The sequence below is a fragment of the Bombus terrestris genome, chromosome 16, assembly GCF_910591885.1.
Source record: "Bombus terrestris chromosome 16, iyBomTerr1.2, whole genome shotgun sequence".
NCBI classification, from domain to species: Eukaryota; Metazoa; Arthropoda; class Insecta; order Hymenoptera; family Apidae; genus Bombus; species Bombus terrestris.
In genome coordinates, this window is record NC_063284.1 from 245,001 (window position 1) to 256,829 (window position 11,829).

The 11,829-nt window shown below is 39.9% G+C and overlaps 1 protein-coding gene and 1 long non-coding RNA gene across 11 annotated transcripts in view; one reads left to right on the forward strand and one right to left on the reverse strand.

Moving 5' to 3' along the window:
• Positions 1 to 10,094, forward strand: part of LOC100644271 (disintegrin and metalloproteinase domain-containing protein 12) — a 73,030-nt gene extending 62,936 nt beyond the window's left edge. For 8 of the 10 annotated variants that reach the window (XM_048413170.1, XM_048413172.1, XM_048413167.1 and 5 more), the window contains exons 21-25: positions 84 to 155; positions 3,278 to 3,426; positions 3,679 to 4,132; positions 6,094 to 6,282; positions 9,244 to 10,094. In XM_048413170.1, the coding sequence (XP_048269127.1) occupies positions 84 to 155; positions 3,278 to 3,426; positions 3,679 to 4,132; positions 6,094 to 6,282; positions 9,244 to 9,874 (1,495 nt within the window). In that variant the 3' untranslated portion in view covers positions 9,875 to 10,094. The remainder of the gene's footprint in view (positions 1 to 83; positions 156 to 3,277; positions 3,427 to 3,678; positions 4,133 to 6,093; positions 6,283 to 9,243) is intronic. The other 2 variants (XM_048413177.1, XM_048413178.1) reach the window with 1 other exon arrangement.
• LOC125386521 overlaps positions 1 to 11,829 on the reverse strand; it is a 68,431-nt gene that overhangs the window by 56,462 nt on the left and 140 nt on the right. The window contains exon 2 of the long non-coding RNA XR_007226755.1: positions 11,434 to 11,734. This is a non-coding gene — a long non-coding RNA (uncharacterized LOC125386521). The remainder of the gene's footprint in view (positions 1 to 11,433; positions 11,735 to 11,829) is intronic.

Genomic DNA, 11,829 nt, shown 5'->3' on the forward strand with positions numbered 1-11,829 from the left:
GGCAAAATCGTGACGAATCCGACCGCAAGGGGTTAAATTCGTGATGAAATACCCGCGGCATGCCTATATTAGTATATTTCTAGCCGCGGCGAGACCCAGCGCGTGGTGTTTCGACCCCCGAATAGCGTCGCCACCGCAGACGGGCCAAGAGTCAAGTAAGTCTCATGTGTCTCGCCGTTATGTCACCATATAGTTGATCGATGATCTCAAGACTCGAACACGCTAGTCGTCGAAAACGTGACAGGCCAGCTTCTAGAAAGAATTCAAATACGAATGCGACCAGAAAGTCTGCGATCTTGGAAACTTCTGCTTCGCTGGCCTGACTCGTTTTACCTTATCGAAGCGAGCAGAGATGCTCGGCTCGCGGAATGAATCGCAAACGTTGCTACATCCGCACGGATAAAGATATCGCTCACGAGCGTCAACTTTCGTCGAGCTCGTTCAGCTGAATATCTTTCGCGTGCAGAGGCAAACACATCTACATACACACATCTACGTCATACGCACACCTATACACGTACATACCTGTGTACACAGAGATAGACAGTGGCTCGGAAAAGTATTCGTACACGTACCATAGAAAACTGTCACGTTTATACCGTGCGCGTTCTATAAAACATATCGAAATTTTATTGACACTGTAACGAGACGCAGCTGCCATGTTTCTGTCAACCTCTAGTAATTAACCGATCCACACGCGTCTGATTCGTATAAAAAGATACAAATTTCATAAACTTTGAATTACAATTTCCTTGGTTTTCCAACTAGTAGAGAGACATAGATAGAGAGATAGAGAGATAGAGAGATAGAGAGATAGAGAGATAGAGAGATAGAGAGATAGAGAGATAGAGAGATAGAGAGATAGAGAGATAGAGAGATAGAGAGAGAGAGAGAGAGAGAGAGAAAACAGTTAAGAATATAACAGCCACGATATACGTACATATGTATGTATGTAAATGTTGCAAGATATACCGTATATTGTAGTAAACTCGTACTTGGTGAAACGTTGGTATACAGTGTAAGCAATCGCTTATTATTACATCAATCGAAATGTTAAAGACGGTCCCGCTCGACACCGAGACCTATTAGGTCTTATTTTTTTTCTTTTTAGTATTACTTATTAGTATCACGGATGATTGCCTATTTAAATACTTTTCTAATCTCTAGGAAATATACACGGTGATTGAAACGAGGTGTTACAAGCTGTTCCTCAGAATCTAACAAATATATCTATATAACTAAGCGGTGCAGCAAGTCTAGTACATGTTTCCGAGGCGAGCTTTCGAGTTAAAATGGAAGATTTTTATAAATGGAAGAAGATGGTACTAATTCAGATACCTCTTACAAGACTGAATCACATTTACTCCAACTATTTTGTTTTTTATCGTACATAGTTATGCCCCCTTTTCTCCCCGGCTCCGTTTTGAAAACGAATTACAGGGAAAACTAAGTTTCGTATTAGTTTCTGAGAAAAGTGGTCGTAACGCTTCGTTTGGACCAGTCTGTATACTTGCATCGAATGTCTCGCAACTTCTCCATACGTTTTCAGAGCCGTTGAAAATTTGTCCGATTACGATAATTAGAATAGTTGGGTAGTAGTTGTATCTGGATAGTGGCGATAATAGTGGTAATGAGATTTTTTAAAACGTTTCGTACGACACACGTAATATATCCGGAATAAAGTGTACGAATGTTTTCGCGAGCCACTGTACACTGTACATGCGTGCAGAGATACACTGTGATAGTACACGATACGTAAGATGGATTTGTGAACGTGACATTGTTTAACAGCACTGATTAGGAATGCAGTAGTAGCGATAAATTTTGTACAATTATTGAAAAAAGCAAACACAAAGAGACGATGAAGGGACTGTCTTTTCGTTTGTCGGATGTATTTTGTTCTTTCCGTTTACCTTTAGACTTTCGGTTGAAAAAAAGATGTTTTGATATCGCATAACGGCACGATGCATTTGGCCCAGATTTTCTACAACGTTCAAGGTGGGCATCTTTCGATTTCCTTCTACCAACGATTTTAAGTGGATTAAGCTCTTAATTCGTTCGCTCATCTGTCCAACGTAGGAACTCGTATACAAAGACCACTTGACTTTTCGCAACGTTCTTAAAATACTTTCCGTTCCGTTATATTTTTCACGGTAGCTGGTACCGTACGGTATAATATTTCGTCGGAAACAGTGGGAAATCTAGTTCTAACGCGATTGCATATTAATTCTCACGTGTGTGACACGCTTCTGATTTCAGCAAGCCTAATTCATCGTCTGCTCTATCGTATCTCTCGACACGCACGTTGTGGTCGATTCGAGTAGAAAAGAGTAAAGTGCATGCACAGAATATTACACGCCATGTCTTCTCATCTTTGCACTGCATGCTTTTTCCTTTCGAATGCGCCGCACAATCATCGACTTTCGTTACTAGTTCGTTAGAACGACTAATTCTTTGCAATTACAGATCACAGAACATATACCTATTTGATACACCGAGCATGCTTCGGTCGTTACTTTTTAGCATTCGCATAGTTTAACGTAGAACGCCCCGACCGCAGCTGTGTAATCGTTTGGAAATACAAAAGAAAAAAAAAGAAAAGAAAAGAAAGAAAAAGAAAAGAAAAAAAGAAAAGAAAAAAAAAGTAGAAAAAAAAAGAGAACGAGAAATACATACGTTTTGTCACGTGTTTTGCGAGCAAAGGATCAAACGTAGAATTTTCCAATATACCGTTCGCTTCAAGCATGCTTGGATTCGATGAGCCTATAAAATAAACTATCAAGAAAGGGCAAGCAGATTCATTTCGGACGAAAAAGGAAAAGATACGCGTGTACATTTTGTCAAAATTCTCCGCGTTTAACCAGAGTCAAAGGAAAAGACACGATGTCGTGTTCGCGTTCGTGTCACGTTTTAATCGATAGCTCGATTAAAAGTGAGGCACAAACACGAACGTGACCTTAACTACGAGACTGCACCGGTTTAAAGAGAGCCTTCCGCGAGTGCGACCAAATGGGTAGTTTCTGCGAGGCAAAAATGGTCTCACGTCGAATCAAAGACTCGACGTTCAAAGGTGTTCGATTCGAAATTTCGGATTCGATAACGAAATTCCGATTTTCCCATCCGCAATTTCGATAACGACAGAACGCGGTAATAAGTGTAAACATACGTATCGAAATACACCGAACCTATGAACGTTTCGTCTTCTCCGATTAGCTCGAATCGGATTCATCGAGTAGATACAGCGAGATCAAATGTTCTTTCACGTCGACATTTTCAGGGAGCATAAATCGCAGGTGAAGAAGCCCGGTATAAGCGAGGAGGAGGTAGATACGGGAGCGGACGAAGTTGTCTCCTTCATCGATCTGCAGCAGAACAATCTTCCACAGTTTCGTGGGAAGGGAATTTTAAAGAAACACGGTAGTTACGGTATTGCGATGATCGATAGTCGTGCAACCGAGTAAACTAATAGCCGATACGTAAAGGGCAGATGCAACGAGCTCGAAATTTTGTAACACAGCGTTTCCGGACCAAATTTCTAAAAATGTCTACGATTCGACCGTATCGAGCGCGCGAACTGATAAAGCTGGTTGCATCGACCGTTTACGTACGATGCAAATAATACACTTAAGATACACGTACAAAGGGTAAAAATTAACGAAAAGAACGAAAATCGAGCAGGTGTGGGAGGAGGAGCGGTAGCTAACGTGGAGCGTACGTTGGATCAACTGAACGGTTATCACGAGCACATTATCGAGGCACTGAGAATGGCGGCGAATCAACGAGAAACATCGGGAACGACATCGACTGGCGGAAATCCGATGGACGACGAAGCTCTGACGGAACCACTTACGGAAATGCTAACGGAACCTCTGCAAGATTGCTATCCCACGGATTCGTATCGCAAAGACATCATAAAGCATATCGACAACCAAGCGGACGAGGAGTACGAGGAGCATATGCCGACTTGCGGTATAATTCGCATACGCACTTTGGAAGACCTAATCAAGCAGCTGGAGCGTCACACGACTAGAAACAGAAGTCCGAGCGGCTCCGAGGATATGCGCATGTCCGAAAGCGAGGCTGATCGTCCCTACAGAAAAGATTCGTCCGTTTGTAGCGAGTCCTCCCAAGGGTAAGAACTAATGCGAAATATGTGCTTCGCCATGCTTTACGTTCTCATCTCGACGTTTTCGTCGCTTCTACTAGCATTACGTGTCATTCGATCCGATCGGTACACTCTTTTTTCACGAAGCTTCGACCGCGATCGCGACCGAGTTGCTTTTAACTTGGTCGCCAAACCAATTACCAAACCATTTACAACTATATCGCATAAAATCTCTCGTACTCGAGGAAATTTCCACGTACATAGCCGCAAAGCTAAATACGTGTATATGTACTTGGTCGCCAATACTATGGTACTAAGAGAAAAAAAAAACGGATAAATCGGCTATCTGTAGTTGTAGCTATCGGTCTGATATAAGCGACACACACACACACAGACACACACACACACGCGCGCGCGCGCGCGCGTGGCAAGGTAAGTATAGCTTCACGGTGCTACTTTCATCTCATCTACTCGTCGTCAATGTAACTTGATCGGTATAACACATCTGACACGCTAGCACCTCACCGTCGCATCTACTTACTCACTCACTTACTCATTTACTTAATATTTTTGTCAATGCGTCGTTGCTTACTTTTTTCTTCTCTCGCCAATACGTATTTTTGCTTTCCAACTTTGCGCATATTACAGCATATTACAGCATATTAAAGCATATTACAGCATATTACAGCATATTACAGCATATTACAGCATATTACAGCATATTACAGCATATTACAGCATATTACAGCATATTACAATCAGACAAAAGTAACAAGCGTCTGGATATAGTAGCATTAGCGTAGTTATACGTTACAGGCAAACGCGCGGATAATTGGTAAAATCTCGGCGACGTTGACTTGCATCATCGACCACGTGCAGCTTTCATGAATTTTACATGCAGAGTCTGTTTATACCGTGTCCCTCTCGTCTTACTTCAGTTATTTATGGGATATTTCCAAGCAACTTGAACACGCATTTCTCGATTAGGCTCGGTTAGAGCCGATGGGCCCTCAGACCATCGATATATCAACGGATATCGTCGATATTTCAGGCTTTTTAACGTTATTGTACGTGTAAATTGTCGCACTAGATCGATCGTAATGGGTTCGCGTTTTTTTTTTTTTTTTGGAAAAGAACGGATGTACCGTCCATTTCTATCTAATCGATGACCTTTTGCCATCTTTCTAGCAACTTATATGTCCTTCTTTTTTTCTTCTTTTTATATATATATATAAACGTTCGTCTTTTTTATCGAAAACTTCAGATAAATATAAATTTACTTCTTCCGTACTTTTAATCCACTTTTGAACGATTTATTAACAGCAACCTTGACATAAACGCTACGAATCTGTTTTCCAATCTCTTTGGAATTTTTTTGCTTTCGGAAATGAAAAACGATATGCACTTTACTCCATCAAGACCGAAAGGAGACTGAGCAAAGATACGGATAAAGGACACGCGTAGTTCGATACGGATCGACAGTGTGAAAGAAATAACGCTTCTCGAGCTGCGTATCGCGGCTAAACCAAATTATGTATTTCGGGTGAACCGGTCGAAAAGCTACTTTCCTCGTCGATCGAAAAGGAACTTTTTCTTAGTCGTCCTGTTGTAACGTACATGAACATACGAAGAAAAATAATAAGAATAAGAAAGTGTTGAAATGCGTAAGAAAGTAGCTTTCCGATGGTCTCTTTACACGTACAGTAATATCGAGAACCTTGAGATATTGGCAATATACATATGTCTGTCGATCGTTTTCTGTGATCGTCCGAGGACCCTTTGGTATTAGGCAAACGTACATTCGCGAAACGATCGGACAACGAGGAACCATATAGAAACGAAAACGAAAAGAGAGAAATAGAAAAGAACACGTGCGTGAATGAAAATTGAAAAAAGAAAGAAAAAGAAAAAGGGAAAAAAAGGAAAAAAAGAAAAGAAAAAAGAAATGTGATACACTTGTCAAGGAACTGATCCGATTTCCTACGTAGAAGCAGAAGATGTAGCCGCGGCCGTGACGATACCTACGGTAGATATTGTCAGCCATCGTCTCGAAGTCCTTACGGCACCCATCAGCACTCTCAACACTCCCATCAAATGTACAAGGAGGAGGGTATTTATGCAACTGCCGATCCTGACAGAGGCTCGAATACTAGGGGTGAAACGCCCGATAGCGAAAGGTATCGCAGATTTTGTCAATACGAACACGAGCTTGGTAGCTTGACGTTCGGTAAAGAGATCTGTGCAAATCCCCCTGGCAATCCTACGAGAGTTCCCCCGAACGCGTTCCGCGGTTAGCGTTGGGAATCCAAGTTGCAGCGTATACACGTGCATACGCTACCGTGCATAAGTATTTTAATAATACTTGTAATAATAGCGCGATAATATCGAAAGACTGATATTTTTCCGTATATTTTCAACGTTACGATGGAAGAACGTTAACGTTCCTCTACTGTTAATTCTCTAACTTGTTCCTATAAATGGGTTCCCATAAATCGATACTGAAACAACCGATACACCTAGTATCTTTGATAAATAGCTGACACGCGATCAAATCTATAGAAATTCTTCGAATTCCAAGATCTCAACCTCCCACGGATACGTTTAAAGTCGCTTAACTTGTCTTATTTGTGCTAATTAACACCGACCATCGTTTTTATTAATATCTAGCAACTGTGTATATGGTTGCCTGAGATGAGATGCCAAAAACAAATGAAAGATTTACGTAAATAAACGAAACAGCTTTACTTCGACCATTATGTATTCGTATTTTATATTTTATATTTTATATTTTATATTTACAATAATTTGCAACTGTTGAAATACTTATGCACGGTAGTGTGCATATGTAGACGGACTGTGATCGCAGGCTCAAAAGTATCCGAACACTGGCTTATTTTTCGGCAGATGTATTTCGATCGCAAAATCATGGACGAATTAAACTGCGACCATTTTATCATTTATAATCATCGTATATTATTCGTATATAATCTACGTATAACGACATATTATAACTCGGTTTAATCGATTTTTCAAAATCAATATGCGTTATTAAGTGCTGACGTTTGTAAGTTTTAGACCTTATAAAATTATTCTGTTGCTTCACCAACTTTTTGCCTTTAGATCTTTTAATTTTGCAATTGTAAGTCAAATAGAAAGATTATAAGCGTTGCTTCGAATCGATCAAAGTGTCCGATTACTTATGAACGGTAGCACCTACAATTCCCATCGCCATGATGAACGCGTATTCAGATAAGGATTGGTGCATGCCCGAGTGAAAGCTACTCGCCGAAATTGCTCGATGGGTTTACGAATTTACGGTTTTTACGGATCGAATAGAAATCCCAAACTTCCAACCAAAGAGATCTCAACGTCCGACGATCGAAACGGAATATAAATAGACTCGGCATACTTCCGGGCTTTTACATCTCTATATACGTACAACGAGAGTTGCAAGTCCGTTTTTAGCCAGCTATTATGTACTTGTTCGAGGTCACTGAATGAGCACAATCGAAAGCGCTCACCGACCACCGGTATAAAAGTACATAAAGCATACAGGTATCCCGAAGCTGATGAAAAATTGTACCGTTGCCTCCAAAGTTTCCACATGACAGAGGGAAGATAAGATACGATCAGATTCGACAAAATTCAACACACCAACCTTCGCATGCTAATTTATCTTTTTAGTTGCTTGTGTGCAATGCGCTGTGAATGTGCTGCAAATTACGTACGAGACGTCTGTTATTTCTATTTATACTCGCGAATGGCCAGAAACCCGAGTTAAGTTGTTGCAAGCATTCTTTGCGTATATCCGTGGCAAAGTGACGATAGTGGAAACTTGCGAGTCACGAGCGATACTCGACGAGCCTAGAAACGACTCTCTCTTCTTTTCCGCAACGAATCGCTTTAAAAAGCAACGTCTACGTTTACTCGACAGGCGGTTATCAACGCGGTTCAAGACGCGCTAGAACGACGCCGCACTTATCCTTATCTGAAGATTTCCTTCCTCGTCGATCGATCATCACCTTTACGCTTTAATCGTACGACAAAGCTACCAAACGATACTTGAATTACCTCTGTATTCTATATATGCATATGTATGTACATACTTTTCACGTGCCGTAACTGTTGGTAGCCGCAACTGCAAGGCTTCGCACGTGCGCAATAGCTAGAGAAAGCTTACTCTTAACGCAACACATGGATGCGTGTACGCACGCGTTATCCTCCCACGCAGCGCATGAAAACAGTTCTAATATCATTTTTCGATCAAATTTTTTTAAGTAATTCATGAAAATAAAGTTTTCAAGATAAATCTTAAAATATTGAATAACTTAATTGGAATGTCTAATACGTGTTAACATTTTCATAAAAAATTGGAAATTTGACAGAACAGGGAAATTGATAAAATCCGATATGAAGCCGATACAATATTTTAAAGAACTGAAACCGAAACCGAAACCGAAACCGAAACCAAAACCAAAACCGAAACAGATATAGACAAGAACTATTATATCCACTACAGATACAATTCGAGCCCCGCAACTGTTTCGCTCAGAACCGATATACAATGAGGGACAAAAGTGTTCGTGCAGTTGCAACGTAGATATAAACAAATCAATATTCTCTATATCCAAATTAAATATATCCAAATACATAATGTCATGTACATTCATTGCACAATTACACTTATTTGTGTAATATTGATTCGATATAATATTATATGTAATACACCATTACGTACATTTCAGTATATTTAATAATATAGAGAATATCGATATTTCTATTTCTACGTTTCAATTGTACGAATGGTTTTCTCTCGAAAGAAAAAACTATAGAACGAACAGTTTGAAACAGTTATGTTCGGGATCGTTTTAATCTCTGCTTCGACGAAACTGGAATACGACGTTTTACCATTGAACTTGGTTGAAAAAATCGGTAACGCGTGCATACACGGTTCAGTTGTATACGCGCGGATTCGTGTGTTAGAAAGGGAAACGAAAGGTAAGTTTAAGCGTGGGAAGGGCGAAGAAGGATTAGAAGCTTATCGGCGGGGTAAAATCCGCGTGTCCGCAGCGTGTGTATGCAGCATTAGTGGTCGTGGAATAGATCCAATGGGCTCGTGTAATCTTGTTATTTTCTAGTGATGCATTTATTCAAGCTCAACAACTAGCCCGACGGACTAGTGTGGACGGAGTGCAACACCGGCCACCACAGCAGCCGCCGCCGCCGCCGCCGTCACCGCCACCACCTGCAATGACTGGTAGCACGGTGCAGTTGCTACAGCTGCATCATTCTCAACGAAAGCATCGTCAACAGCCGCAGCAACAGCATCATTGCCACCATCACGCGCAGCAGTCGCAGCTCCAGCAGCAGCAGCAGCAGCAGCCGCAGCAGCAGCCGCCGCAGCCGTCGTCGCAACAACATCAAGGTCAACACCAACACCAACAACAACAACAACAACACCACCAACTGCCGGTGGAACAACTGCCAATACAGCAGCGCGGCTATTATTCATCCCCACCCCACAATGATAACGGTCTCGATAACGACGAGACTGAAAATGCTCAATCCCACCAACAAAAGCTCCCCGACGTTCGTGGAATCGATGTTAATCACTTGCCTAATATTAACAAATGCCCACTAGACGATAATTTTAGTCTAGATTGTAACATAAATAATGGTTCCCCTAAAGAATTAAATACCAACAACACTAGTGATAACGAAAATACTGCCCTACTGCCCCCTTCGCATTTTCCTGAGTACAAGCATTGATAATTATTAATCGATGACAGATAGTGTCTATAAAACATAGTGGTGTGATTTAATCTCGAACTCGCATTTTATACTGAATAGTGTAAATAACGATAAACTATTGATCGCAACATCAAGAACAACAAAAACAACGGCAAACAGGTATTAAATTATATGAATTAAAATAATCTATATGAAATGTTTATTAATAAACATTAGTAAAACGATTTACTCGAAGAAACGCATCGCTGTTATTCGTATGTCCCCCTTTCCAAGTAAAATATCTTGGACTACTCATCCGGTGGATCGGTTCAAAAGTATAGGACGAATTTTAGTCAAAGCAGGATAACGACCAATATTTATATTCTACATTGTTCTCTTTTACTAAAACGCTCTTTTAACTGAAACCCTACTAGCTAATAATATATCCAAAATCTAATACGTCCTCGGCTTACATTCCACTTTGAATAGTATTATAAATGCTTTTCTCCAAAATTACTAACTCTGGCTTATACTCTCTCGCCCGCCCACCGGATATTTATTCCCGACTTATTTACAATCATTTTACAGTTGATTGTTTTACAGTTGATTGTGCGATATCCGAAAAATAGGAAAACTAGTCGAGTCTATCCTATCTTTTCTCCCTTTTTCCCCTCTAATCTTCTTACAATCGATCAATTCCTGTTTCTTACGATCAATCCCATATATATATATATATATGTATGTATGTATGTATGTATGTATGTATGTATGTATGTATGTATGTATGTATGTATGTATGTATGTATGTATGTACGTATGTACGTACGTATGTATGTATGTATGTATATCTGTATTTATTTATTAGCAGATTAGTGGTGTATATCTTTTTAATCTATATCGTATATTATCGGTTATTTAATTGGGGTTAGGCCTGAGGTTAGTAAACTTTGATAGTTGCTTTATGTGTCCTTTGCTGTAATTTGATATCTCTTCTTCGACTATATCGTCAGATTGCTATGTATTAGGTCATCCCATAAGTTCGTGCCGACTTTTGTGTATACATTTCATGTGTCGATTTATAAACATACGGCGATAAGGGACCAATGCACTTGAAAAATGGGAAGAAGTTGTACAACGAGAGGAGGATTACATTTTTTCATGAAACTGAAAGGTATGTAAACAATCTTAACATATAATACCGCTCGAAAAACGGAACGAACTTACGGGATGACCTAATATAATATCGTTGAAAACGAAAAGTGTCACATACGTTGCGTAATGTCTTTGATTGATACCATTTTATTGTTCGAATTACTAGCTGTATTCCATAACTATGTGCGTATATACTATACGTCCGAACTGATTATATCTTTATTTTTTATTGAATTCACGGACGCGTCCTTTCTTTCGCCAATATTATCTCGTCTTGTTATAAAAACGTATACAAAATGCGTATAAAGGATCCTACAAGTTTACTTTTCTATTCCATCGATTTCCCCGTGAATCAGCTTCTCAATTTCTTTTTCGAAACATTGTTTATGCCAAAAAAAAAAAAAAAAGAAAATAAAATAAAATAGAAAGAACAAACACACACTCACCGATCGTAACTGATTCGTTGCAAGCTGTTACGGATCTTGAAATTTCCACGCAATTCGAGCAAAAACCTGGTCTTTTTCTTCAAACAACGTTCTTTCAAATCGAACTTTCAACTCGTCATTCGTGAACATGCCGACACCACATGTGGAACTTTCGATACCCGCCACCGTTCGAGAATCGCAGGTGGCGTTCTACGACTTGCGTAACCAACTTCAGGCTCTTCTTTACGATTTCATTCTTATCGATCACGATCTAAACTTTTGATTTCATATTAATTCATATCATGTCAACAAAACCGATTTCCTACGAATAAAAATAGTAATTGTAACAGTAGTGACATTTTTAATGCAACGGTTAAACGTGATACCAATATTGTAGCAGGAACAAAAACGTATGTG